General features: G+C 63.7%; 7 protein-coding genes across 7 annotated transcripts; 4 read left to right on the forward strand and 3 right to left on the reverse strand.

The window, feature by feature from the left end:
* Window positions 1–2,548: 2,548 nt before the first annotated feature.
* Window positions 2,549–5,487, forward strand: CHLNCDRAFT_54578 (hypothetical protein; the record flags this gene model as incomplete). Its single annotated transcript, XM_005844289.1, has 12 exons — window positions 2,549–2,599; window positions 2,787–2,856; window positions 2,990–3,060; window positions 3,285–3,324; window positions 3,544–3,600; window positions 3,735–3,790; window positions 3,947–4,009; window positions 4,174–4,267; window positions 4,545–4,612; window positions 4,829–4,887; window positions 5,093–5,150; window positions 5,389–5,487. 12 exons carry the CDS (start codon window positions 2,549–2,551, stop codon window positions 5,485–5,487), a joined length of 786 nt encoding a protein of 261 aa, XP_005844351.1.
* A 793-nt stretch (window positions 5,488–6,280) lies between these two features.
* Window positions 6,281–7,585, reverse strand: CHLNCDRAFT_139143 (hypothetical protein; the record flags this gene model as incomplete). Its single annotated transcript, XM_005844373.1, has 5 exons — window positions 6,281–6,429; window positions 6,602–6,665; window positions 6,829–7,000; window positions 7,257–7,414; window positions 7,523–7,585. 5 exons carry the CDS (start codon window positions 7,583–7,585, stop codon window positions 6,281–6,283), a joined length of 606 nt encoding a protein of 201 aa, XP_005844435.1.
* A 1,859-nt stretch (window positions 7,586–9,444) lies between these two features.
* CHLNCDRAFT_139145 (expressed protein) lies at window positions 9,445–9,875 on the forward strand (the record flags this gene model as incomplete). The annotated part of the gene is made up of 2 exons (XM_005844290.1): window positions 9,445–9,643; window positions 9,820–9,875. The coding sequence occupies 2 exons, from the start codon at window positions 9,445–9,447 to the stop codon at window positions 9,873–9,875; spliced, it is 255 nt and encodes an 84-aa protein (XP_005844352.1).
* Window positions 9,876–10,076: 201 nt separating this feature from the next.
* Window positions 10,077–11,191, forward strand: CHLNCDRAFT_139146 (expressed protein; the record flags this gene model as incomplete). The annotated part of the gene is made up of 3 exons (XM_005844291.1): window positions 10,077–10,139; window positions 10,267–10,435; window positions 11,181–11,191. The coding sequence occupies 3 exons, from the start codon at window positions 10,077–10,079 to the stop codon at window positions 11,189–11,191; spliced, it is 243 nt and encodes an 80-aa protein (XP_005844353.1).
* A 666-nt stretch (window positions 11,192–11,857) lies between these two features.
* CHLNCDRAFT_139147 (hypothetical protein) lies at window positions 11,858–14,403 on the reverse strand (the record flags this gene model as incomplete). The annotated part of the gene is made up of 7 exons (XM_005844374.1): window positions 11,858–12,110; window positions 12,357–12,512; window positions 12,782–12,819; window positions 13,178–13,537; window positions 13,797–13,885; window positions 14,012–14,169; window positions 14,366–14,403. 7 exons carry the CDS (start codon window positions 14,401–14,403, stop codon window positions 11,858–11,860), a joined length of 1,092 nt encoding a protein of 363 aa, XP_005844436.1.
* Window positions 14,404–19,732: 5,329 nt separating this feature from the next.
* On the forward strand, window positions 19,733–22,830 carry CHLNCDRAFT_54582 (hypothetical protein; the record flags this gene model as incomplete). Its single annotated transcript, XM_005844292.1, has 10 exons — window positions 19,733–19,811; window positions 19,916–19,926; window positions 20,071–20,169; window positions 20,471–20,701; window positions 20,825–21,070; window positions 21,223–21,345; window positions 21,453–21,683; window positions 21,844–22,098; window positions 22,254–22,438; window positions 22,608–22,830. The coding sequence occupies 10 exons, from the start codon at window positions 19,733–19,735 to the stop codon at window positions 22,828–22,830; spliced, it is 1,683 nt and encodes a 560-aa protein (XP_005844354.1).
* Window positions 22,831–22,935: 105 nt separating this feature from the next.
* Window positions 22,936–26,910, reverse strand: CHLNCDRAFT_58938 (hypothetical protein; the record flags this gene model as incomplete). Its single annotated transcript, XM_005844375.1, has 9 exons — window positions 22,936–23,342; window positions 23,580–23,660; window positions 23,812–24,051; window positions 24,277–24,366; window positions 24,621–24,905; window positions 25,133–25,252; window positions 25,505–25,738; window positions 25,896–26,556; window positions 26,780–26,910. 9 exons carry the CDS (start codon window positions 26,908–26,910, stop codon window positions 23,073–23,075), a joined length of 2,112 nt encoding a protein of 703 aa, XP_005844437.1. The 3' UTR covers window positions 22,936–23,072.
* Between the last annotated feature and the right edge of the window lie 356 nt (window positions 26,911–27,266).

A 27,266-nucleotide genomic window follows, 5' to 3' on the forward strand; every position in this document is an offset into this window, starting at 1 on the left:
TGTTTCCATCCCGCAGCAGTTTGCCTGCTAATGAAGCAGCTCACCTCAACCTTGACTTGCTGCTGACTTGCTTCATCTCACTTTTCTTCATCAATGTTTTCTCAACTGAATGCCACAAGAAACTACCCAGTTAGGTATCCCAGGCACTATACACATCAAATTCTGCTAGATTAGCACTGTTTGTCAGGCATTGTCCTCCTGACGGGATTTACCAGCACTGTTGCCACTCATTCCATATGGTCTTGTAAAACGATTCCTCCCAAACGTGTGCAAGTTGCGGTTTGCGGCAGCCTAGCAGAGCACCGCCAGCACTGGCAATCCCTGTCATTTGGTGTCAGGCTGGTGTTGCATTTACATCCGCAGCACACCATTGACAGAAAAGTACTTTGTCTCAAATTCCCAGTCGTGGAGGTGCACGCCCTCGCCGCTGAAGCCGACTAAAACAACGTCGTGGGTGGGCAGGTGGCGCTGGAAGTACTGCTGTGTAATGTATCCCGTGCTGGGCATCTGGGTTATGTTGTTGGGGTAGGTTGCCCACACAGAGGCCATGAAATGCGATTTGCGCTCGAGCACTTCAAAATGGGTCAAGGCAAGGAGCTGCTCCGCCAGGCCCTTGCGCTGCAAGGAGAGGTGGTGAGCCAGCTTGCACGTGACAAACACAAACTTGTGGAAGGACTTAGACAGCTCAGCCAGCTGGTCCTCGCTGATGATGCCCTGGGAGGACGCCTTCTGCCGTAGAAACAGCATCAGCTGGCGTGGCGGCACGTGCCGAAAGTGGTCCAGCGGCAGCGCCAGGTTGAACATCACGACAAAGTCCCCCTCGTTGACCTTGATCTTGTCCCATGTAACGTTTGCATTGGGGTTGTTGGCCAGCAGATAAACACGATCTCGTCGCCGGTCCAGGGTGCTAGGCCCATGCGCGGGCGGCGAGGTCCCGCTGCGGGTGTCGCCGCCAGCAGCGAGCACAAACTGGGCGCCCCGCTTGCCGTCGCACGGGCGGTGCATGTAGAAAAGGGCCGACAGCGCGATGACGATAAGCGCTGCTCCAACAACGGGGTGTCGCTGCAGGATGGAGCAAGGCTCGGTGCCGGCGGCGGCGCCGCCGCTGCGGCGAGCGGCATCCGGGCACAGACCGTGTGGGGCCTGCTGTGCTCTTTCCGGTAATAACGCATCCGCCGCAGCATGTTGGCGGCTGTCAGGCCTGCAGGGAGGCTCGGCGAGCGACTTCAACTTGCATCACAACCTTCCCCTCCCTTCCCATCAAGACACGCATGCACCAACATGGTGCAGAGAGACAGGCTCACCCGCCCATGTGCGTCCGACATTCACCCCCAACAAACTGGACACCGCCTATGAAAGCTTTGCAAACGACTCAAAATCACCGATCAGCAGGAGATGAAGACAATATGTGCATGAAAATCGATTGGCAAAGTCCAGCAGGGGAGGCGGCCATTGTTGGGAGCTCCATGTTGTGTGCTGCGGGCAGCACCCGCCGTCGAGCCGCCGCCCAGGAACTCTTCTCTCTTTACCCGCATCGGTCTTGCCATCCTGCAATGATATAATCACTCTTCAACTGACAGGCACCGGCCACTAGGACTGGTGACGCTCTTGGCAGGCCGCGGCAAAGAGACCTACCTGCGCACGGCGCCGGTGCTCGCCGACTTACCAGCGGCCATGTGCCCTGCATCCACTGTTGGCATCACCATCGCAGCACTTGATTGCGCTGACATCGCCAACTCCGGCTGCCACAAACTTTCATTGAATTGGCAGGAGCTGGCGATGCGGCGGCAGGCGCCCCGCGGCATCCCGCACATGCGTCGCGGGTGCCACCTTTGCCCAGCGCTGGGAGCATCAGCATGATACACATGCGCGAGGCATGGCGTAATAGGGATCGGAACACCACAGCTTGAGAAAAAGTCAACTCAGAAGCATTCCTGTCGAAGCCTTTCCTCCCTGCCCTCCTTTTGTCTCTGCTTCCCTTCCTCGGCTGCGATTGGAGGCAGGGCAGAAGCACTCCCTTGCTGCGTCAACATCAGCTCATCTGGTGCCCTGCCATTCACTCACCTGCTGGCAACTTGGCACCAAGTTGAGAACAGGTGCAGCAGCAGCAGCAGCAGCTTGTGGTGGCTGCAGCCACAGGTGAGGGCCGCGCTGCCATCGCCCATATGGTGGGCCTCCCCACAGCCGCCATTGCACAGCATCAACGCAAGGGGGGCTGGGCAAGGCGTACCAAGGACAAGCGCGATGCCTGTATCCCCATATGGCGCTTGGATCGTGTTGCTATGCCGGCGCGTGCACACAAGCCGTTGGCGGCGGCGGGTGGTGGCGGGTGGTAGCGGGTACAGCGGCTCCGCTCCAGATTGGCAGCAAACATGCTGAACAAACAGCAAATTAGTAGCCAGCAGCATCCTGTGCTGAATGCAGGCACCAAGCAGGGCGTACCTTACATTCCTGCATGAAAAGCCTGACCAAGCGCCTGACCCGTAAGAAAGGCAAAGACACCACCACAGGAGTCGCATCCGGCACCAGCCCACGCCACGCACCCGCCATGGCAGCCCTCGCAGCCGACGACGATGCCGAATGCCAGGCCATGTGGGGCGTGACGCTCGAGCAGGCCAGAAACGCCGCTGCCGCCTGCCTGCGCATCGAACTCCTCTCCTGGCGTGCTATCCCACCAACCAGCTCCAGTTGCTGCATGTTCCATGCTCTCCTCTTGTTGCCCCCCTGATGCCCATGCTGTCACCTGCCTGCCTCACCTGGCCCTCCATGTTGTGTGCGTCTTGCAGGAGGCGGCGCTGGTGCAGCAGTTGCGGGATGAGGTTGAGCTGGAGGCTGGAGAGCTCGCGGTTGAATGGGGTGAGATGCCACCGCCACCCCCACTCATCCTGCATGCTTGACTGCGGCGCCTGCTGCTGCAGCTGCATCCCCCCGCACGCTGCTCCTGCTTGCCGTCACACACCAGATGTTGCCCTGGCTGCCGCTGCCGCAGAGGATTCTGTTCTGCGCCGCTTCCTGCGCGCCCGCAAGCACAACATCCTCAAAGCCAAGCTCATGTTCCTGGTGCGCAGCTGGTGGCTGGCAGCGCATGGGCCGTTGGTGCTCAGCTGGAAGCTGGAGGGTGCATGGAGGCTGCCGACATTGCGGCGGTGGTCGCTGGAGGGCGGAGGGCGATGTGGTGGCTGAAGACCAGGCTTGGCTGTCATGCCCCATGCCACACAGCCCCAGGCATGCCGGCAGCATCCCACGATTGCCGGTGGGCGCGCTGCCGCTATTGCTGCGTGCAGGAGCAGCTGCAGTGGCGCAAGGGGGCGGAGGTTGACACAGGTGGGGTTGAGGAGGCACCAGCATGCAGCAGACTGCCCGCCGTGTATCATTCCTGGGCAGCCTCGCCTTGCGACCCATTCCCATGTTCCCATGTTTGAATCCTCCTTGTTCCTAGAATTGGTTTCCCTGCCGGCCACCCCTACACACAGATGCCGCACTGGGTATGCAGGCACTGCTCTCCACACATTCGCCCTCCGCTGTCTGCCCCCAATGCTGCAGTGCTCACCGACTTTGTGTTCCATGAGCGACAGGAGTTTTCAAAGTGGTACCCGGAAGGTGTGGTGTGTTGGTTGGGGTGGTGGGCCCGGATGGTGGGCCGGGTGACACGGCAGGCCCAGCCTTGCAATTTTCTTTGTTCCCATGTTTGCCCCTCCCCCCTGTCTTGACATGCTTTCATTTGCTGCCTGCAGCCTTTTATGGCGTGGACCGCACGGGGCGCCCCGTGTACGTGCAGCAGCCCGGCAAGGTGGGCAGCCAGCCAGGGTGCACGCAGCTGTTCTGTACGCAGAGCAAACAGTCTTGTGGTGGTGGTGTGGTGGTGGTGGTGTGCTGCACCGACTGTTCGCCACAACCTTTGGTTCCCTTTTTATTCTTTTGGCGCCCATCTGTCCCGTATGTGCAGATTGACACCACGCAGCTGTGGAAGTTCACAACGATGGAGCGCTGTGTGCGGTACCACCTGCAGGTGCGGGACCACCTGCAGGCAGGGCTCCTGCTGGGACTGGGGGCCAGGAGGGCAGGGCGCGGAGCAGCAAGGCAGTGCACATGTGGGCATGCCCAGCGGGCAGGGCACCTGCACGCTGGTCTGAGCCGGGTGGCTGCTGCTGCCCCCCTCTTGGTGTACTGCAGCAGCAGGAACGGTACTGGCGACTCATCGCCCCCTCCTGCAGCCTGGCGGCGGGGCGCTTGCACGAGCAGTCGCTGGTGGTCATCGACATGGATGGTGCGCCGGGCTGGGCTGGGCTGGGCTGGACTGGGGGCTTGCTGGCGGGGCCCGTGGGCGCGGGGGGGTGCTGGTGGGCCTGCTGGCAATCGAGCTGCTGCACACTGCTGGCCTCATCTGGTCAGCACCGTGCAGCCATTTCTATCTTTGCTATTCTTGCCTCTCTGGGGCCCGCTGCCATGTCCTGTCCCAAGCGGGCCGCCCGTCAAGTGGCGGGCTTGCTGCTACAAAGCCCATAGCCCTCGGCCCGACCTGTGCCTCCCCACAACCGGCGCAGGCGTGGGCATCAGCACGATCACGGGGGAGGTGCGCAAGATCATGGCCACGATCATGCAGATCGACCAGGTGGGCCGCAGGGGGTGTGGGGCAGGGAGTGCAGGTGTGGAGTGGTGGCTGTGGCAGGCAGGTAGCAGAAAAAGGCAGGGATGGCAATGCCCTCATTCCAGCAGAGCCTACATGCAGCTCCGTGCCATTGCTTCCCTGCTACCCAGTGCGTGCCTCGGCCTCCCTGAGCCCCTTTCAGATGTGTTTTTTCTTTCCCTTTCGTCTTTCCACCTGCAGGACTACTACCCCGAGCTCATGTGGAAGTGTGTCATCATCAACGCCCCCACCACCTTCAGGTGGGCGCAGCTCTGTGCGCATCCAGCAGCGCTTTGGAGAGGGCAGCATGTGGCATCTTTTCGCCCAGCACAGCCCTACCAGCTGCTGCGCAGCTCTGGCATGCTGCACTTGCTTGCGCTTGGCCTGGCGTGGGCCGCCGCTGCTTTTGCCCTTTACCAATCGGCCCGCAATCATTGTGCACGCACCTGCCTCTCTGCCCTGCAGGGTCATTTGGTCGATGATCAAGTACCTGTTGGATGCGCGCACGCAGGTCAAGATCGAGGTGGGTCCAACCAAACTCAACCCAGCCTCCTTCAAGCCAAGCCATTCAGAAACCTGCCCTTCCTTTCCCATGCGCCTCCATTCGTCTGACAGTACAGGAATCGCAAGCGGCTCATAACAATCTGCCGTGCATGCCATGTGCTGCGGCGGAGCAGAAGCTTTTGGCTGCCGCCGCCAAGCGGCCGCCAAGCTGCGGGCCGTCTCACCAGAACGGGGCCTCCCTTGCTGGCCCGCTGCAGGTGCTGGGCGCCGACTATCAGGCGGAGCTGCTGCAGCTGATAGCTCCGGAGCACCTGATGCAGTGCTATGGAGGCTCCAACGCAACCCCCATGAGGTGAGGCCCTGGGTGAAGCTCTCTGCCAGACATGACAAAAAAGGTGCCTGGCTTGCCATCGCCGCTCTGCCGAGGGCCTGGGCTCGTCGCTAGAGGTGGCCGTGTTTGCTGCACTACCGGGGTCAGGGCGCTCGTCCGGTCGGGATGCTCTGCCTTTCTAAGAGCCTGCACACGGTGCGCTTTGCTGCCATCCTGCAGCGCTGAGCCGGGGCCGTGGCAGGATGTGGAGCTGCTGGCGGCCCTGCAGCAGCAGCGGCAGCAGCGTCTGGTGGACACAGGGCGACCAGCCAGCATGACCTACCCGCCGGTGCCGGGCGCTGGCGGCGCCATGGCGGATGGCGACGGTGTGGGCGCGGCAGAGGCAGCGGTGTCCAGCTAGGCTGGTGGGGCTCGCACAAACAATTTCTTTCTTTCTTGGCACGCTGCTGTAATTGCACTCACAGATACTCCAACAAGCACAGACCACACCTTTCAACCACTTTCAAATGCATTTCTGCCAGTCGATCACTGGGAATCATCGACACCTTTGCTTGATGCCGGTGCAGGCCAGTGCATGGAGACAGCTGTGTGTATGCGTAACGCCTCTTCAGCCAATGTGCAGAGCTGACAGCCACAGAAAGCTGCACTGCGATGAGCCGCAAATTGCAACCTGCAACAGGCACCTGCACTCACCTGAGCCCGGCCATTGCAGGGCCACACGTCTATCCACCACTGCACCTTTAGACCTTCAGCTTTTCCACTGCTGCAGTTGTCTATGGTAAATTTGGAAAATCGGAATTGGACAATCAATCTGCAATTCAATCAAACCCTAGCATGTGCACATCGCTGGCATAGTGGTGCGGTATGGCGCGTAAGCAAGCCGCGTGCTGGCCCTCATAGTACTGCTCGGGTTCGCAGTACTGCTCCTTCGCCATGGGCTTGCCCAAGGCTGCCAGTCGCTCTAGTTCTGCAGGCAGGCATGGGGGCATGCCTCTGGCAAGCAGGTGAGTGTGGCAGGCAGGCATAGGCCAGAAGCATGGCTGGCCAAGGGATGGGGGCCAGGGCGTGGAGCAAGCGGCAGGGCCCCGCCCTTCGCATGCATACACCCCTGCGGCGCATGCCGCCGCTGCCGCCCCGACCTTCTTTGCTGTGGTTGCAGCCACGCTCGTTGTAGTGCCTCAGGCCGTTCTCCAAAGGCCTCACCTGCAAAACAAACAGCCAGGGCAACGCGCAGGCAGGCAGCCCCAGTCTGTAGCGCAAGCACGGCCACACCCTTAACGCTCCAAAGCCATGCCGCCACCTTCCATACCCTGCCCCAGCAGGCGGCACCAGTCCTGCTGCCTGCACGCATGCCCAAGCTTCGCACCGGCGGCACGTCAGCTTCTCGACGCCGCTCCAGCTCATCCAGCACCGCCTGCAGGTCCTCATCCATGTGCTCCACCCGGCCTATGAAGTCCACCGCCCAGCCGCCGCCCTCCGTCACCATGCAGTCCATCTGGGGTTGCATGTGGGTGAATGTGTAGCTCTGCCCTCCTCTCCTGCACGGCGGGATGGCTTGCGTGTGGGGGGCGCGCCGATGTGATTGGTACGCAGCACGTGGGGGAACATGGGGGTGGGGTAGTAGAGGGTGTGGACAGCACGCCGCTAACCGACAGGATATGTTGAGTTGCATGCCACCTGGCAGGGCTGCAAGCCACTAGAGATTGCTGCCTGCCCGGTGCTCGTGGAGGCTGCCTGTGCACTCCACTGCCGTGTGCACAGGTTTCTGCATCCCCCGCTCCATGCACTGCTCACGTCTTGCACTTCTCATCAGCCTCGCACTTGGCCCCAAACCCCGCCGGGTCCGCACAGAACTGGTTCCAGGTGTAGGTGCGGTCCTCGGTACCGCCCAGCTCCACTTCCCGCATGAACATGCGGTACATGCTGACCGCACGCTGAAATGGGTTGCGCACCTGCAGCACGCGGTACCGCATTGTTGGGGCACCAGGACTGGGTGGTGTAGCAGCACCATGCACATTGCCGGCTGCTGGAGCTGCCTGTGTGGTTCCCTGCCAACTCACAAAGCTGACGACAAAATAGTCCTTCCACAGCTTGTTCAGCTCCCGCCCAGTCATGTTCTGCATGCCTAAAGGATTGCTACATCAGCAGCCACACAGCTGGCGCCACACAGCAGGCAAGAATCGGGCGGGCGAGAGCACACAGCCACTCGCACACCATTATGCCCCATCCACTCTGCTGGGCACATCGGCCAAGCACAATCCTGCAATGCGTGCATGCACGCCTCTACTCACTCTGGCGAGCGCGTTCAGTATCTGGAAGCTCAGCGGATCTTGGGTGGGATGCGCGGCATCCAGGTCGGTGCCATTGCAGCCGTTGAAGTGGCAAAGCAGACTGCTGGAACCGGTCTTGGGGTGGCGGATGTAAATGAGTTTATAAGCGTGATTTACAAACACTTGGCAGACACCCATCGCCATCAGAGGCAATGGTGGCGGCAACCTGCCTGCAAGGTGGGATCAGCGCATCGCGCATTGACAGCCAGGGAGGCAGTGGTGGTCGACGAGCGAAGCGCGCAGCGGGGCCGCGTAAGGGCCCAACTTAGCTTAGGCCTCACCCTTTTCCAGCGCCGCCTCCCGCTCCTTCATCCACTGCCGCTGCCGTTCGGCCCGAAAGGTCTTCTGGGGGATGGCCCAGCTGCGCAGGTCGGCCGTGCCCTGCTTGTGCACATAGCCGTGGACGGCGGCGGGGGCGGTGACACTGGGGGCGGTTGGCGCAGTATGCGCTCGCTGCCCAGCCAACCGCGCCGGTTGCCGCCCCGTCTGCTGCCACACCACGGTCCCCACAACCAGGAACAGAGCAGCAGTAATTCCAGACAATCTGCATGGTTTGGCCCCCGGGTACTCAGCAACCATGGTGCAGCGCTTGCTGAGGTGGTTGACAATCCGAATGAAGGACTCTGCAGAGTTTGATTCCAGCTGTCGAGTTTAATACCCAAACGTCCGTTGTCGAGTCATCCCCGCGGATGCAAATAGAGTGGCATTTACCTCCTTTGATGAATTTGGCCTGCCGGGGTTTCCAGGGCCTGGAAAGCTTCAGATTTTGTGCGAGTGAAAACCGTGCACTGGTGGGCCAAAGTGGGATCGTCACCCCCATCGGCAGTTTAACACCGACCATGCATTTCGCTGGCGGCCCTAATTTCTTGGGTTTCGCCGCCATGCCGGGGGCGACTCCCGACGAAGCCTCGCTGGACCTTCCTTCTCTTCTGTTGCCCTCCTCGCGGCTGTGCCCACCACCGCCGTCACTGCAGCCTCCGCCGTCACTGCCGCCGCCGCCTGTCGTGCCCATGCATGACACAGGGCGGCGGCGGCACCAGCCCCCAGGCCCGCCCCTGCTGCCTCGCTCATCGGCCTTTTGGAGCCGCCTGTCACCCCCTCTGAGCACCAGGCCTCTCTGTTGCACGCCTTGCAGCAGACAGAGGGCGAGCCGGGCCTGCAGCTGCACCTTCGGGCGCGCATGGCCGTGCTGGCGCAGCCCGGCTCGCTGCTCATACCCACGCAGGCCGCCGGCTGTGCCGCCGCAGCCGAGGCACCCGCACCATCAGCAATGCGTTCCCTTACTGGTGTGCCTTCCTCCGCACTGCCATCCGAGGCGGCTTCCTTTCGGGAACGAGCACACGGCGGCAGCCACGTTGACGCTGGCGACAACCATGGTGCCGGGCCTGGGGCAAATGCACACTCCACCGCCTGCGCACGCTTTTACGCGGTCAAGCTAGCTTTCATCTGGAACGGCACCAAGAAGCTGTCGAATGGCTCCTTGGCGGGTCTGCCACAGGTGGGTGGGGTAGGCATTGTGAGAGCTTGGGGGCTTGTGTGTGCCAAGCACCTGCGTTGGGGGCAGCCCCATGGGGGGCTGTAGCTACTCCTGCCCAGTTTCGCACTTACACCTTCCAGCATCCATCTCACCCACACCCTCCCTGTGGGCTGCCATGCTGCTGCAGAGGAACTCTGGTGAGCTGAACGCAGCGCTGGCAGCCGACGCGCTGGAGCTTGCCGCCACCAACCCCATGGCAGGCTGGGGCGGCCGTGCTGAACACATTACAGGCAGCCAGATCGGCAGCTTCTTCACTAGCAGGGCAGCCAAGCTGAAGAGTGTCCAAGCCACCGTCTCCAAGCACGAGGGCACAAGTGAGTTCTGCAGGCGCTGGGGTGCCACCTGGTGCCGCACCATACCGTCCTGTGCCTCCTGCGCCCACTTCCTCTGCGCCCACGCGCTAATACGCTGCCGCTGACGCACGCTGCCGCTTACTCACCCGTCATGCTGGCTTGGTTTGCCGTGCTTCCTGCCTGCCCCTCTACTGCAGCTGACGAGCAACTCAAGGCGGCGTTGGACAATGGCAGCATGGACAAGAAAGATTAGTACAACGCTGTCTTCGCACGCCGCTGCTATGCGCTGCTGCGGGAGCATTGGGTGGACACTCAACAGGAGGGCACGCAGCAGGATAGCGGTGACCCCATTGCCCGGATCCAGGGCACACGGCAGCAAATCAGCCGCCGTCGCCAAGGTGGTGCAGCGCAGCCCGGTGGCGCTGTGGAGCCAGCAGTCGGGCGAGAGGCTGCCATGTTGGGTGTCACAGCGGACCGCAAGCGCCGACACGACGCTGAAGAGCAGCGCCAAGCCAAGGTGGGCAGCTCAACGGGCCCACTTGTACCTCTGTACCTCTGCTACCAGCACCTGCCCTACCTTCTGGTCACACTGCCTCACACGGGCCGCTGCCCTGTCCTCAACTTTATGCCCCTGTCCCTCGCAGTCTGAGAGATTGGTGGATGCGCTAGCCACCAGCCTTACCAGCAACGACCGATTCCAGGAGCAGCACCTGAAACTGCTGGAGGGGCAGGCGGCACACGGGAAGGCGGCGGAAGAGAGCCGCGCCGCCGCCTCCAAGGAGCTGGCGACCATGGCAGCCGCCATGAAGGAAAGTGCGGCTAGAACGCAGGGCTGTTGGCCATCCTGCAGACCATGGCCCAGCAGCAGCAGGCCCCTGCCCAGCAGCAGCATCAATAACCCTGCCCCTCCTGGCAGCAGCCCTGGCCTCAGTCGCCGGCACCCTTACCCTGCCGGCAACAACGCCTCTGTCTCTAGTTCCTTATTACCTACTTTTTCACATGACATTGCCCAATGCATTCCAGCATTATTGCCTACAGCAAAAACAATGCTTTTTAAGTATACAGGGCTGTACAGAATGGGCCAGCCCGTCACACACGTGGTGCAAGCATGGTCTCGGGCAGCTCTAGGCAGTGGCTGCCGGACACCACCACCTTGTATGTGGGAGGGTTTGTGGCCGCGTCACATGCCGCCACCTGCGCCAAACACAACAGATGCAACGGTCGGCGCATTGGTAACAGGTGCTGTCCGCTCGGCTGCAGGGCGCACGCATGAATTGCATTGCCGGCAACCCTTACCATGCCAGCTGTGGGGGGCAGGCCTGGCCGCTGCACCTACACTGTGTCCCGGATGCTGAAGGCAGGCACCACCAACGGCATGTCAAACAGGTCAAAGGCTGCACTGCGGCTGGGGGCCGCAGATGCCTGACCAGCAGGAGGTGGCGCCCACATGCTGGGGGCTGCGGCCACCAGTGGGCGGGGGAGGGGTTCAGCGCCACCACCGTGGGTGCCACCTCGCCTACACCGCGGTGCGGCACCGTGCCACCTTCCCTGCCGTCAGAGGAGGCATAGCTGTAGGACGATGGGCTGGACGTTGGCACATTCTCCACTGCGCCGGGCGCCGCCAGCAGCAGCAGCAGCAGACTCCGTGTGAAATGCTTTCCATCTTCAATCATAGCCGCGGGCGCTGAGGGCATGGCGGGGGGGTCAAGGGGCGGCCGCTGCTCGCAATCCACCCCCGTGCTCCCAGCCGCCCGCGAGCCCGCTCCGCTCCCACCACCAAACCACCGCGCCCATCGGGCGCGTCGCTTGGGGGGAGCAGCAAATGCCTCCGCTGGGCGTGGACTTGTGGTGTCCTGAATCTCTCCTGCTCCTCTTGATTATGTGCAGCTTGTCTTCCTCGGATTTCTAGCAACTGTGTACTTTAATTCAAGTCTCCAAACTCGCTCACAGGGGAGCCAGCCGGCGTTGATCCATCAGCACGTGCATTGTCCGGCAGGGTGGAAAATGGGGAGAAGCACGCAGCAGGGTGGAGCAACAACGGCCTGGCGAGACCTCAGTTAAATACAAGCATATGACACGGGCAGCAGCTGGCGGCCGCTCTTCTCACAGTATTAGAGACACATAAGTGAAGGGCTGGGTGGGGTGGGTGGGGACACGGCAGCAGCAGCTGCGAGGCGGAGCGAGGGCCGGTACCGCTACCTGCCCTGGGGGCACACCCCACGCGCAGAAGGCGCCTCACATCTCGTTGAGCATCTTCTTCCTGAACGCCCGGTCCACCGACGCCACACCCATGCCCGCCTCCTGCTCCCCCACCTCGCCGTCGGCGCCGTCGCCGCCCCGCTGCCCGCCCTGCGCGCTGCAGGCCAGCTCGGCAAACAGCGCCAGCGACTGCCTGGCCAGCACCGCGCCCTTGCAGGTGAAGAAGCCCACCAGCATGGGCGCCAGCTGCAGCGTCAGCCCCGTCTCCTCCGCCACCAGCGTGTTGTACCTGCGGCACGGACGGCGGTGCAGGCGGCGGTACAGGCGGTGCATGCTTCGTCAGCCTCTCAGAAGCTTTGATCACATCCTCATGCCCAGCGCTTGTTGCACGCGAGAAGCTGTGATGGCCAGGCACGCCGCACCCCACACCCACACGCAGCCGCCACCAAACAGGCAAGCCAGCCAGCTCCACCACACACAGGCACACAACCAGGCACACAACCTACTCAGCCGCTCGCACCCCCTTCCCACCCACCTGTTGTAGCCCAGGGCCAGGATGATGGGGATGAGCAGGCGCTGCTGGCCCAGCGCGCCCGCCAGCCCACCACCCACGCCGTCCACGCTGCGGTTGAGCAGGCGCAGGTAGACCAGGCCGCCCAGGGCGCCCACGCCGTAGCTGGCGGCCACGTCCCTGCACACACAGGCGGCAGGCACAGCGGCAGGCGGCTGAGCTGGTGTGCAAACGCGAGCGTGCGAGTGCGTCGCTGTGCGCGGGTGCGCGGGGCGGCGCGGCCGGGGTGAGGTGTGAGGCTGGCCTCTCAAGATGAGCCCCTCAATGCTCTCAAGACGAGCCCCTCCCCATGGTTGCCCACCTGCCGTAGAAGGCGAAGCTGGCGGCCAGGCAGGCCAGCGTGAGGCCCGAGGCCCAGGCCTGAAGCCTCCGCCTTGAGCTCGTCGTACCGACGCCGCTCAGCCTCCACCTTGGCATCCAGCGCCTCCTGCGGGCAGGCAGGTTGGGTGCAGGGTTTGGGCAGGCGGGACGGCCGCAAGGTGGGGGCGGTTGCGACCGGCTCTCTGGCCGCGGCTGTGTGGGGAGGGCGGGGCGAGGCGGGGCATGCACGCTGGCGCGGCGTCAGCAGTAGAGAGGATTGCGCAAGGTGAGGGCCCATGCCGACTGAGGCACACACAGCAACAGGCAGGCAGGCAGGCAAGGCAGGCAGGCGGGCAGGCAGGCAGGGCAGGGCAGGCGGGCAGGCAGGCAGGCAGGCAGGCAGGTGGGTGGGCAGGCAGGCAGGCAGGCAGGCGGGCAGGCAGGCAGGCAGGGCAGGGCAGGGCAGGCAGGCAGTGATACCGCACCTGCTCGGCCTCGTTGGTGGGAGCCACCGCCACGACCTTCCGCGAAAACTTGCCCGACCGCTGCCACTGCCGTTGCTCCACGCGGGTGGGCGGCACGGTTGCGAACCACGGCGCCTGGCGCGGCCGCGGCTGGCGGGGCGCGGCCGGAGAGGAGGAGGAGGAGGAGGCGGCGGCGGCGCTGCTCTTGCGCGCCCGCAGCTGCTGGCTGAGGTCCACATCCATGCTGTTGAGGTCCACCTTGCTGCGCAGGCTGAGGAAGCCCTTGCCGTCGCCGCCGCCGTCGCCCTCGGCCCGCAGCCGCTCCCCCTCCTCCTGCTGCTTGCGCAGGCTCTCCTCATAGTCCAGCTGCTTGGCCCAGTCCTGCGCAAGGAGCACCAGGAGGGAAGGGAGGGAGGGAGGGTGGGCGGTCGCATGCGAGGCCGGCAAAATATGCAAGGCGCGACGAGGCCGGCGGGCACGCGGCACAACGGGGGCCAGGCAGAGGCAGGCAACCTTTTCCGCCCTGCTGCTGCTCCCTGCTGCTTCTCCCACTGCTGCATCCACCCCCTGCTTCTCCAAAGCACAACATCAACCTCCCACCTCTCGCCTCTCCCCACCAGTCGCCCATCCGCCCGCCGACCTTGTTCCAAATGAAATCAGACTCCCAGCGTGACTTGCTGCGCTTGGTGATGTCGCCAGGCAGCCCGCTCTTCACAGGCAGCACCTGGGCTGCAGCAGGCGAGGGCGGCAGCGGCGGCGATCAGGTCGGGGGAGGCGGGCCGAGGAGCCGCTGGCTGCAGGCGGCAGCAGGCTGCCTGAGAATGCACACAAGGCAGGAACCATGCTGCCGCTCACCGCTGGGGTCGGCTTGGCCGAAGAAGCCTTGCTCTGGCTGCTTGCTGGCACGGCAGCGGGTGCTGCTGCCGCGTGGCGCAGGCGGCGGCAGCAGGGGGCTGTCGGGAGCGGCGGCGGCGGCGCCCCAGGGCACCGAGCCGGGCGCCAGGCGGGGCTTCCTGTGGCCCGAGAGGGCTGCATGCCGTGCCGCTGGGGCCGCGCAGTGCGGTGGAGAGACGCGTGGGCTTGCATGGTGAGGTCTCGCAGGCAAACGAGGCAGCGCAACACCGAGGTACTGCAAGCAAATGAGACCCGCACTAGCGAGAATGCTTGCCGCATGTGCGCCCATCCGCCCTGCCTTCCTCCTCCCTGGACAAGGTTGGCGCCCTGTTCTCGCCCTGCCGCTGCTCCATTTCTCTCCAATGCGGCTGCGAATATCCAGATAAGGTAGCTGGCACGTCTTAAAGTGCCAGCGCGCTTAGCTGCCCCACCACCCCCGCCCCAAAACCCCACCACCGTTGGGTGGACACAGCTGCACTGGCAGCTAAGGGTCCTGGCAGCCCCTCTGGCTGGTGCGCGATACCTAACGCCACCGAGCACACAATTTGCCACTGTCCACCGGCAGGCACCACGCATCTGCAAAGTTGTACCCTGTAGCCGCTAGCTGAGCGTGCTGTGTTACAGAGATAAGCTTGCCAGACAGCAGCTGGACACCAGGTAAGAACCACAGCAGCGGAGAGGAAAGACCCCGGTTAGAAAGAGAGGAAATGAACCAAGGCAACCGATCAAAGCAGATCAAACAGGGCTGATATCAAGAATAGAGCTAGCAGAGAAACCTCCTGCTACACTATGTGACGGTGCCACCTACTCGCCCCCCACCCCTACGCTATGTGAGGTGTGCCACCAGCAGCCCCCACGTCAGGTGCAGTCATTTTGCTGGCGCAGCGCATTACATGTGGCGCACGCAGTTGTCGGCAAACACCTGCTCGAACTGCCAGTTGTGTACGGGGTCGCCCTCGCCGCTGAACCCCAACAGCACGATGTCGTGGGTGGGCATGTACCGCTGGAAGTACTTGTACGTGATGTAGCCGGTGCTGGGCAGCTTCACGATCTTGCTGAACTTGTAGTCGCTCCACACCCACATTATGAAGTCTGACTTGTAGTCCAAGGACTCGAAGTGGGGCACTGCCAGGAGCTGCTGCAGCAGGAGCGCGTCGCCGTCGCCAATCCGGCGCGCCAGCTGACACGTCACAAACACGATGCGCTGGAAGCGCTGCGCCAGCTCCCCCAGCTTCTCCTCGTTGATCACGCCCTTGAGCATGAGCTGCTGCCCCAGGAAGATGACCATCTGCTGCGGCGGCACGTGGTCAAAGTGGGCCAGCGGGTTGGCCAGGTTAAACATGACGACCAAGTCCTGCTTCCCTATCTGCAGCCTGCCCCAGGTGGCGTTGGCGGCGGGGTTGTTGGCCAGCATGTAGACGCGTGGCCGTCGGCGGCGGTCCCCGGTGCTAGGCACGCAGGCGGCGGGCGAGGCGGCGGCGCAGGTGGCCGCGCCCGCGGCCACCACTAACTCGCTGCTGCTGAACACTGCGCAGTGGTTGTGGGTCATGGACGACAGCACAACCGTGGCGAGGAGGGCTGCTGCGGCAAAGGAGCAGCGGTGGAGGATGGGCCAAGCTGCAGCGGAGCTTACGCTGGCACTGCCGCTGCCGCCGCCGCCCCGACGCGCATCCTGTCGCAGGTCAATTAAAGGCAGGCCGCCCCGACTCTCCGCTGTCATACCAACAACATGGCGGCGGCTATCGGGCCTGCAGAGGCCCAGGGAAGTTGTCGCGTCAAGCAGCGCCTATACCCCTGCAAACAGCTGCATGACTCACCCGCCCATGCGCGCTTGAAGCACGAGTTCGCCCAACCGATCAAGTGAGCTGTAGGCAAGCCAGCCTCAACCACTCGCTGGTCCCATTCAGAGGACTGTTGTGAGAGAAGGGCTTTACATCTGACTGCAGAGGGCAGTCTCTAAGGAAGGGCACTAGGAGAGAATGACCAACAAGGCGAAATGCAGGGGATTACATGCATGCATGGGAGAATGGCCAGATGGCGGGTGGCGCGCCAGATGTCGGCACCACGGCCCCTTCCACCTTGTGCACCCAGCCAGCCTACGTCGAGATAGCCGATGTTTTATAGCAGGCAGCAAGGTCCGCACGAGGACATTAGGCTTCCGAACCAACTTTCACATTCAGGGCCGTTTGACCCTCCCGCTGTCCCTGATCACTCTCAACCTTCCCAGAAGTGTGTTGGAGGGCGCGGACCGGCCCTGCACGCCCTCCAACCGCCCATGGGCGCCCCCATGCACGACCCCAAACACTTCTGGCAGTCTCAGTTCTGCGGCCCCTCCCACACCACAAAAAACATCAAAAAGTGCAATTTCCGGGTTGCAGAGGACTGAGCGCCGCAATCAATGGCCGAGGAGTTCTGGCAATGGAGTCGTGTGCAAGGAGAGGTGTGCTGCGGGCCTCTGGAGAACCCCAGCGACACATTAACCGCATCTGAATGCAGCGGGGGAGCGTCGCTGTGTGGGCTGGGGAGCCCGACCGCTGCCGCCACCGCGTTCGTGTGGCCACCAGCCGTCACGAGTAGAATCCAGTGTCCTGGCCTTAAGCAAGGCTGGAGGCCTGCATTACTGATAGGTAGAACAGACTTTTGATGAGCTATGCAGGTTGGTTGAATTGTGGGGTGTGGTAACCAGTGTTGGGCACACCGCTGTGGCGCCGCCGGCGGGCCGCCCGCCGCGACGACAAAGACGGCTGCCTGCTGCAACCCTGCCCCTTCCTCCCTCCTACATATCCCCTCGACATTCAAGTTTCAGTTGTATTCTGGGCTGGTGGGGCGGCGCGAGGGAGGGCGTGCCCATCCTAGTGTTGATGTAGTTTTTGGCGGCTGGGTGTGCCGCCGCTCCGTTCATTGCACCTCCAACTGGAAAAGGAAACCTCCTAGCCAGCAGCAGCCATGCTGCGACACTACGAGGGTCGTTCAACAGTATGCGACCAAGGTTGCACAGCCGCGTGCCAAAGTGTGAAGAAAAATGTGGCGGCCAGCGCATGCCGCCCCACAGCCTTGCACGCGTTGAGCGGCAAGGCGACGGCGGCGTGTGGCGGGCTGGTAGCGCTGTAGGAGTGCATGCCACACATGTAGCAGCACACCAAGTTAGTGCACAGTGCTGGCTGCGATAGGCAGCCTGTGCCAGAGGGTGTGCAGGCACCATGGATGGAGAATGCATGCTGCAGCATGCCTGCTATGCCCCACGCAGCAGGGCACAGCATCTCTTGCTGACATCAGGACCCTTGTCTGCGTCGCTGCGACTCCCCAAAGGTCTCCCGGTGTCTTCGGGAGTTCCTGAAAACAGCGCTGGCTGCACCATACAGCTCTCCGGGCCTTTCCCGTCCCTAGCTCACGGTTTATTGTCACCTGGCGCGCTGGGGCCCTGGAGGGCACTAGTCACTAGTCACATCTGGGCTTTCCAGCAGCGCTGATTAGCGCTAACAAGCACCAGCGCTGATCAGCGAGGTTGATTAGCACTAGCGCTGGCAGAACGCTGCCCGGCGCGGGTGCTGCTGGGCGCTGGCCAGCGCCGCCGCAGTGCGGCGCTCGCTGCGCACGTGTGTTGCATTACATGGTACCAGCAGTACCCCTGCGTACCCGCAGGGGAGCTGCTGATGTAAGATAGTCAAGTACAGGGGATGGCACATCAGGTCGTGGTTGGGGGTGTGGAGCAAAGGTCAAAGTGGGGGGGGGGCAAGTGGCAAGCTGCCCATCCAGGTTGGAGAAAGCAACCGCAACAATAACCAAATGGCTGACCCTCACCTTGCTGTAGGGGCCCCCAAGTTCTTTCACACGTTGGGATAAAGGGGGGAAAAAATGATCATTCAGGGGGAAGCCCTTTTTTCGAACATGGTGCTGGCCCGGGTCCAGCCGGAAGGCACACCCAAAAGGTGGTGCAACCAATTCCTCAAGGTACTGAAAGGGGGGGGGTTTGAAGGAATCCCAAAAGCCAAAAGCCCAACCCACTTTGTTCCCCTGACCCAGGAAGCACCCCACGCCCCAGCCCGCTCACAAGCCACTGCGCAAAAGGAACCATTGGGCGGCGACAGCCTCAAGTGCTTGATGTCGGCCCAGAAATGCTGCTTCACCTTGTTCACAACGCGACCATGCGCAGTGGGGCGCTCAGCCTGCTGTTATCCTTGCGCTTGCAGCTTGGGCTGGTCTACAGCAGCAGTAGGGGCAGTAGGGTTGATGGCTGTGGGGCGCAGGCACATTGGCAGCTGGCAAAACGGCATCAGGGCAGGGCGAGGCAGAGCGGGGCAGGGTGGGCGCAGCGAGGGATGAAGGCAGACAGGGGGGCGGGAAGGGGATGGCGAGAAGAGTAGGGCGCCCGTGGGTCAGTGGCATGGGACGCTGACAGGGGCACGGTGGAGTGAGGTGGTGGGCGTGGCCAGAGCACGCAGGCGGTGGGCAAGGAGGAGATGGGAACTCGCTGCCGTCATGGACACCGTCGTCCTTCAGCCCGGATGGTATGACCTGAACTCAGTATCCTGCTCGAAGCAATGGACGAGTGGAGAGTGTATATCAGTCTTTCAGGCAAGGGTGAGCACGCAGGGCTGGCATTTGCACGAGGGCGGCAGGGCGGCTGGCTGCAAAAGCGGGCAGCGCGTGCCGCCGCAGCCCTCACCGGGCGCAGAGGCCCAGTCGCGGCGGCGTTCCACGAGCATCCTCCTCCTCCGGGGGAGTGTTTTGGGGCATTCCAGCAATGGTGGAGGCCTACAGGTGGGGGACAGGAAGGCATGATTGCACGAGACTCCGCAGAGCACCCTCCGGCCCCGCATGCACGGCCTGCCGGCTTGCGTGACAACCGCCGGTTGCGGTGGGACGTTCTCCTAGCCTGAAGGCGGGCTGCCACCACACCTGCGCGGACCTTGGCCATGACCTCTTGCTCTGGCTTCCTGCAGGCGCTCCGACAGCGTTCTAACTATTCTAGCCCTATTTAGAGACTACAGGGAAGCGAAATTGTGGAGTTTGTCGGCACCTGCCAGAGTTTCGAAACCCATTTGGGCACGCAGCCGTCCCGCTTGTACTTACGGCAGGTTACTGCTGCCGTTTTAGTGAGACACCAGATCGAAGTGAGCAGACCCCACTGTGCAGCCTGCCTTGGCGGCAGCGGCGGCAGTCACTGACATCCATGCTCGCATGGGCGGCCCCCAGAGGCAGCGAGCCGGGGCGCTCACGAAGACACACGATCCTCCTGATGAATATCATACGATAAACGCGAAAGATGGTTGAATTGTGCGTGAATCGAAAAGCCCCGCCAGCGCCAGGCAGCGCCCGCGCTAGTCAGCTAGTCAGCGCCGTTGGAACCGTTGGAAAGCCCAGATGAAACTCACTCATTTTCCCCAGGAACATCACTTTTTTCCGCTCAGAAACGCTGGAAACGCCTTGGGAAACTCGGCATATATGGTAGCGCGTTGCCTGCATTCCCACCCTGAATCCCCACTCTCATGTCCACCCCCTTTCAAAGGGGTTTAGGGTTTAGGGTAAGAGCAAGTTGCTCTTACCGCACCATGCCTTCTCCACGACCTGCAGTACTGCCTGCCCGCTCACACACTGAACGCTCGCTCCCTCTGCTGCTCTCTCAGCTGATTCCTGCTGCAGCACCTCACAGATTGCCAACACTGCGTGGAGGCCGCCCTCATGAGGCCACCGCGTCTCCCGTGCTCCGCCGTGGCCCTGGTAGCCCTGGTAGCCCTCACGGTCGCCCATTCAGCGCTCGGTGAGGCCTCGGGCGCCGCGGGGTGGTCTGCAACAAGTGCACGTACTAACAAGCGCTTTTTGTCGTCCGTGAGTCCGCCTGCTCCTTGTCGTCTGGCCCTGCAGCGTTCACCAAGGTGTGAGCCCTGGCAGCGGAGCAGGCCGCCGATCGTGAGCCGTGCCGGCTTCCCGCATTTTTGTCCACGGCACGGTGCCCTGGCCCTGCCGCCAGCCTGCGCCCCGTCCCGCCGCACCAGTCTGCGCCCCCTACCCCTTTGCAGTGTGCGGATCTCAAGTGCATTTCATGTGACCAGAAGAAGAGTCGATGCACCTTGTGCGTGGATGGCATGTTCCTGGACTCAAACGGCGTCTGCACCAAGGTGGGCGCTGTGGTGGCGCCGCAGCTCCTCCCCGCGTCCGCCGCTTCTTCCCCGCTGGCCGCAAACTGTTCCTCCCCTGCCTTCCTCCGCAGTGCAAAGCCACCGGGTGCAAGACGTGCTCCGCGTCCGGCACCAAGTGCACCACGTGTGAAGAGCACATGAACATGTACCTCCACACAAGTGGTTCATGCCGTCGGGTGGGTGCCCCCTGGTGGCATGTGGGGTTCGGCCCCAATCCTGCCGCCCTGCCCACAATGCACAACTGACACCTCCCACACACACCCACACCCGCGGGCCGCAGTGCAAGATTGACGGCTGCGCAACCTGCAACTCCACCGGGCAGTGCACCAAGTGTTGGGACCCCTCACTGTACATTACCTGCAACGGCACCTGCCAGTCCTGCGGCGACTACTGCGCGGAATGCCGCCCCGATGGCTCTTGCGCCAAATGCAGGGAACACGACGACTGGGAATCTCGTTTTCCTAATCCTGACTACCTGATCGTCACGGCTCCCAATGGCACCTGCTCCAAGGTGTGAGCGGTGTAGGCAGCGGGCGGGCTCCGTGGGCAGTTATTGCAGCTTGCGCCATGCCTCGTGCCGGGTCGGAGGAGCAACGGACTCTGCTGCTGACCTACCCGTCGCCCGGCTGTGCAGTGCACTAAGCACCCCTGGCGGACAGGCTGCCGCGCCTGCAGCCCTGACAGCACCAAGTGCACCAAGTGTGGCGAGGGCTCGGTGATGATCAACAACACCTGCCATCCCTGCAAGGACAGTAACTGCGCCGTGTGCAGCCCTTCATCAGACAAGTGCCAGAAGTGCATGAAGTGGCCGGCCTGGACTAAGTACGGCGAATTCGACGACGTGCCTGTGTACATGGACAGGGAGGGCATCTGCCGCGAGGTGCGATGTTCTAAGGGAGCAGGCGGCTGGCACTGGATGTGCTACTCGCCTGTGGAGGAAGCCAGTTAGACACCCAGCTGCTGCCATGCTGCCGGTGCATGTGCACCACCCACCGCAGCTGCGGCTCTGCCGCCCCTCTTCCTCCCCCGCAGTGCACACACCTGGTTAAGTACGGCTGCATGGCCTGTGATCAGGATGGGAAGTGCAAGCGCTGTGGTCCAGGGTGGGACGAGGACTCGTTGGGCAGGGTCCTGCGCAATGGCGTCTGTGTGCCGGTGAGCCAGTTGTGGCCCGTAGAGGCAACCCGGTATCCTTGTTGAAGCGTCCGAGCAGCTGCGCTGATGCCAATCGCCTGCATCCAACGGGCTCCTTCATGCCGCAGTGCGACGGCCTGGTGGAGCACTGCAATGCATGCACCGCCAAGGGCAAGTGCACTGCCTGCCAAGATGGCTTCCATCTGAGCGGCGGAAAGTGTGTGCCCTGCGACCGCGTCGACCCGCTGTGCGAGTATTGGGAGTCGACACCAGTCTGCAGCAAGCGCTGCGCCAGGTGCACTCCATCGGGGCCCAACAACACCGCCACCTACCTCGACTGGAATGGCCGCTGCCGGCAGGTGACGCCAATGCCAGCAGTGACTGGGGCCTGCCTGGCTGCCCGCCGTGCCTGGCCGAAGCCCACCCCGCACCTCTGCCGCTTTACCCGCCCACCCATGCATGCCCGTGTGCACCCAATACCCACCCTGCACCCATTGCACTCGCTGGTCTTTGCTGCAGTGTATGCCCAACTGCCGCAAGTGCAGCCGAGCTGGGCGCTGCCGCACATGCGCTTCTGGCTTCCGGCTGGTGGGCTCCAAGTGTGTCGAGTGCCTCGACTACAGCGCCTGTGTGCCGTGCACGGAACTCTATCGGTACGATCGGTACGATCCGTATGATCCGTGGGGGATGGGCTGCAGCAAGTGCACACCTGACAGGAAGCGTTGCTTGGCCTGTTGGGACAATTACAACGGCGTTCAAAAGAAGTGCTTCAAGGTGGGAGCTTATGCTGCCACTTGCGGTGCACCCTGGCCCGCCTTGGCTGGGCCGTTCGCAGCAGCAGCCCCTCGTGATGGGCATGCCGTGGGCCAGTCAACACAACTGCCGCCGCCATGGGTGACCTGCCATGGCCCTGCTCTCTGCCGCTGCAGTGCCTGGTGCCACTCTGCGCATCATGCCTGACCCCCACCAAGTGCGACGTTTGCTACTCATTCACCTACAAAGACGCCAAGACGGGCCAGTGCCGGCAGTGCCCGCGTGGCTGCAGCGACTGCAACGCCCGCCGCTGCTTCTCTGCGGACGAGGGCTACGTGCTGGTTGGCGGGCAGCCGAAGAAGTGAGGAGCTGCTGCGGTGCTGCGCGGGTGGATGTGGCGGCCAGGGGTGCACAGATCAAACAACTTCGGCCCTGCCATGCACCCAGTGCCTGTTGAAGGGCGCCCCTTGGCGGCAGCTGTCGGTTCAAGCCCTGCATTGAGCGCCGCCGGCTCCTTTGCTTGCTTGCAGGTGCACTGATCCGCTCTGCGCAGAGTGTGACGCCACCAACCAGGAGAAGTGCTTGGGATGTCGCTACACCGGTGATTTTGTGACGCCGCACTACATTGACGCCCGCGGCAAGTGCCACGAGTGCACGGTGAAGGGGTGCGAGCTGTGTGGCAACGATGGGCGCTGCCGGAGGTGCAAGTACGGCTACACCAAGGTGAAGCCAGAGGGCAAGTGCGCGGTGTGATGCGGTGGCCAGCGCGAAGCACGGCGCAAGATCTGCAAGCGCCGCTGCGGTCGTCTGGCCAGCCTAAAATGACCTATTGACACTTGCATTGAAAGATTCTATTGAGAAATGGAGAAAGAGGCGGGATTTGGAGGGTGACCTGGGGTGCAGTCAGATTATTATCAAGCTGAATAGCATGCCACATGCAGCTGTGGATGAATTCCTTGCTGAACGCGCCGTTGTGATCGGAACAGGCATATGCTTCATGCTTGGCCACCACAGGGGCTTGCAGCAGGTGCTGTGGCCGAGGGCAGCACGGCACTGCCAGGCTCCTGCACCGGACGCGCCTGCCTCTCTGCAAAGCCGTTGAAGTTCAATCTGGTGATGAGCTGGCGCAGGGCCGGGGTGCGGCTGCTCAACTTCCCCGATTGCATGATCTGGTACAGCACGCGATGCTTGAGGCGGAAGGTGCGGCGGATGCCCTGCAGGGCTGCCGCCGCTGCCACTGCATCCACCAGCCCCGCAGCCAGGCGCTGCAGGGAGGAAGGAGAAAAAGCACCACAGCAGATCCTTGTGTCACTGCTGCGTTGTTGCAAACTAAAGACAGGCTGCGGGGTGCCAGCACGCTCGCCCCATGCTCCACACCGCGCCCGGCCGCATGGGGTGATGCACATTCGACTAGGCATGACACGTTCCTGGTGCTCCCTGTTGCGTTCGTGCATTTCAGCCCAGCCCATCGATGCAAGGCTTTGCACGCCCACCAGCCCCACCTGCACCAGGGCACACAGCTTCCGACACTGCCGCAGGATGTCCTCCAGGTATCCCATCAGCTGCCGCATGTCCAGGAAGGCCTGCCGCACGGCAGGAAGAGGCACAGCAAGAAAGAAAGCACGGCTCAGATTGCAGGGAACTGGAAATAAGGGAAAGCAGGTGCCGCCCCCGGAGTGTGACCACTTTGAACAACCAGCCCGGCCCAGCCCAAGCAGCCGACCAGCCACCCACCTGCGACACCATGCTGTCCACATACCGGCGGTGCGCGGCATCGGCGGCGCTAAAGTCCTTGGCGCCGGCCACGGCGGCCCGCAGCTGGCCAAAGCTGGCCCCCACCACATCCATGGCCAGGTAGAGAGCCATGTTGGAGACAAAGTGGTGCTGCTGCTGGCGCTCGGCACACAGCGCGGCGCGCAGGCTGGCGGGCAGCCGCGGCGTGCCGTCGTCCTCGGGCTTGCGGTGGTGCAGGGCCTGCGGGGGCCGGGCAGGGGGCACGGGAGGGAGGAGGAAGCAGCCTGATGCAGGCTGGCTTGGAGCGGCGACACGTGTGTGGCGCTGAGCAGCTTGAGCATGTCGATCGACTAGGGCTGATGGGCAGCCTTGGGTTTTGAAGTTTCTCAACCATGCACCAGCATGCTGCACAAGCAGCACGCCACCCTTGCACAGCCTCCAGCAAGCTGCAGTGTCCACCCGCACCTGCAGGGTGGCCCACACGCCCTCCAGCGCCAGCTGCACCCGCCGCAGCCGGAACATGTGCTGCCACAGCGCGCCGTACTTGCTCATCACCTGCGCACCACACAGCACGGCAGTGCCGCCTCGAGATGTCTTGTGCTGGGGTGTAACGCTGCAAATACTGCTGATGAATCAGTGCAGAAGCACACATGCGAACTTTCATCAAGTGAGACTGCTTTCGCCGATGCCGGACAGGCCTGAACGGGCGGCTGCGCAGAGGCTGCCCACAGGCGACTTACGGTGCGGCACCAAGCAGCGCCCAGCCCTGGAGGCCTCTGCGCCGCGCCCCTCTGGCTGCTGGCGCTCACCTCTGGCGGGAAGAGCAGCTGCAGGGGCCACTCCACGGCGCACTCCAGGAACAGGCCGTCCCAGGCATCGTACCGCGGCACGCTGACGGCGGCGCAGCGGGACGGGTGCCACACGGGCGGCCCGCCCTCGTCCTCGCCGCGGTCGGCGGGCAGCCAGCGCAGCGCCACCGCCCCAAACAGCGCGTCCGTCTCGGCGGTGCTCTTCAGGGCCGACTGCTGGAAGGCCAGGGCGATGTCGGCCTCTGCCGTGTTGGGCTTGGGCTCGCCCGCCAGCAGCGCCTGCGCCTGCACGCGGCAGCTGGCAGCTTGCTGGGCGTGCGCATATGTGTATGGAGTGGGGGCAGAGGTGCAGGGTAGGGGAGGAGGGCAGCCGGGCAAGCGGCACCCCAGCGGCTGCGCAGGAAGCCGCCAGGCAGCGCCACCAGCGGCGACGCAGGCAGCCACCCGGCAGGGGTGCGCCAGTCAGCGCCCGCCAGGTCAGCGCCGCCAGGTCAGCGCCGCCAGGTCAGCACCTCGTCCAGGAACTGCTGGTAGAAGTCGCCGCGGGCCAGCAGGAAGTAGCAGCGCATCGCCTCAAACTGCGCCATCAGGTCGCACCGGTGCCGCACCAGGTCCCACAGCAGGCCCGACACCTGCAGGCGGCGGCGGCGGCGGCGGCGGCCAGGCAGGGGCCCAGGTCTGCACCGCTCGCCGCCGGTGCCGCCGCTGGAGCGGCCCGCGGGGCGGGGGCGGGCACCAGCACGACCGTCCAGCATGGATGCCGGCCACATGCAGGGCCCGACAGCCGGCGGCGAGCTGCACACAGCCGCGTCCAGCCCGCCTCCGCGCTGCCTGTTCTCCCTGACACACACCACGCCGTCCCCCTCACCGCACCAGGCGCCTACCTTGCTGCGCAAGCTCTCCACGCAGTGCTCCAGCTGCGCCGCGCTGGCCGCCTCCTGGCGCTGGAGGCGGTGCAGGTCGTGGGCAAAGGCCAGGATCTGGGCGTGCGCGTGCAGGGCCTGGTGGGAGGCGGCGGAGCTCATGGGCTGCTTGAGCACCCGTACCGCCTTGCCGACGAACAGTACCGCCTCGGCCGTGGGCAGCGACACGTCGGGGGGCAGGTCTGCCAGCGACACCTGCGGCGGCGGCGGGCCGGCAGGAAGGCGGGCCAGCGCAGGGCGGGGATGGGTGCTATACGGCAACCCGGTGGGCTGTTGGCAGCTGGTGGGAGGGCAGCGCTGCAGCAGCTGCGTCACAAAAGCTGATAGCTGAAGTGCGCGAACCGGCACGCACCTGGAACCCCGCATGCCACTCCAGCGGCTCCCAATCCAGTATGGAGCCGCCGCCAGGAGGGCCGCCGCCGCCGCCGCCGCCGCCATGCAGCGCCGAAGCGGGCGACGCGACGTGGCCCGCCGCCGGCCCCGCCGCCGCCCCCGCTGCTGCCGGCGGCGCTGCTGTGTCGCAGCGGCGGATGAAGAACTCGTTGCCGCGGTCCAGCAGCAGGCCGTGGACCAGCCACGACTCGAGCTGGTTGAAGAGCACCTGGCGGCAGTGCCACAGCAGGCGCGCGGCGCACGACTGCAGCGCGGGCGCGCCGCTGCCCGCGCGCAGGCTGAGCGCGCGCATGGCCTGGCTGCCGCCCAGCCCGCGGCGCCGCACCTCGCCCACCAGGGCGGCCACCTCTGGCAGCAGGGCCTCGAATTCCAGCAGGAACTGCTGCACGCTGAGCAGCGGCGGCGCGGCGCCCAGGTGCAGCAGGTGCGCCTCCACCTGCAGTACAGCTGAGCGGTACACGTCCAGCAGCTCCGACACGCCGCTGGCCAGCGCCAGGCGGTACATGCTGGCGGGCGGCTGCGTGCCGTCGTCCCCCGCGCCGGCCGCCGTCGCGCTGCACACAAACTCCTCCAGCGCTGCATAGTGAGCTCCTAGCCGTGCCAGGCGGTTGAGCTGCTCCCTGCACAGACGGATGTGCGCAGGCAGTCGGACAAAGCTGGCTGGCTGGCTGGCAACCACTGGAGCCGCAGCAGCGGTGGCGGCGGCGGCGTGGGTGCAGGCCAGCACGCCGCGGCAGGATGGACTCTCAAGCAACGCCAGCAACGTTCGCAGCTGCTGGAGCTCCAGCCCCGTCTGCAGTTCACGGCGGATCACTTCGAGTTCAAGCGCAATGTCCAGCGCACCTCTCGGGCGGCGTGACCCAGTCCACCACGTCTGCAAGAACGATTGCGCCCTGCTCCCGCTGCACAAATGCCTCCCCAGTGTTGCCAACCAGAGCCAGCAGCAGCTCGGGGTACAGATTGTGGAACGCCATCTGGTTCGAACGCTGTAATTGCGAAAGAGGGAGCGCGGCGCACATTTCGGAGGCGTACCGTCTGGCGGCAATTGTACTGCGATCAGCCTCATTCGCTCAAGCGCCCGCAATCCTCGGAAACGACCGGGTCCCTGAGTGGCAGCACAGCTGCTGGGTGTTGTTTATGCTGCAAGTGCTGCAAGCCGCCCCCAGGCCGCTCCTCACCTGCGCCTTGGCGCTGGTCGCGGTTCATCTGGTGCTGCTGCTCAGCCCCGTGCTTCTTGCAATCGCCATCCTTGCATCTCCCTTACTGGTGCCCACATTCCTTTTCGTCGGGGTGAGTCTCGCTGCTTCTCTGGCGCGCCAGCATGCTAGTC

The sequence above is a fragment of the Chlorella variabilis genome (genome assembly GCF_000147415.1).
Source record: "Chlorella variabilis unplaced genomic scaffold CHLNCscaffold_23, whole genome shotgun sequence".
Lineage (NCBI taxonomy): Eukaryota > Viridiplantae > Chlorophyta > Trebouxiophyceae > Chlorellales > Chlorellaceae > Chlorella > Chlorella variabilis.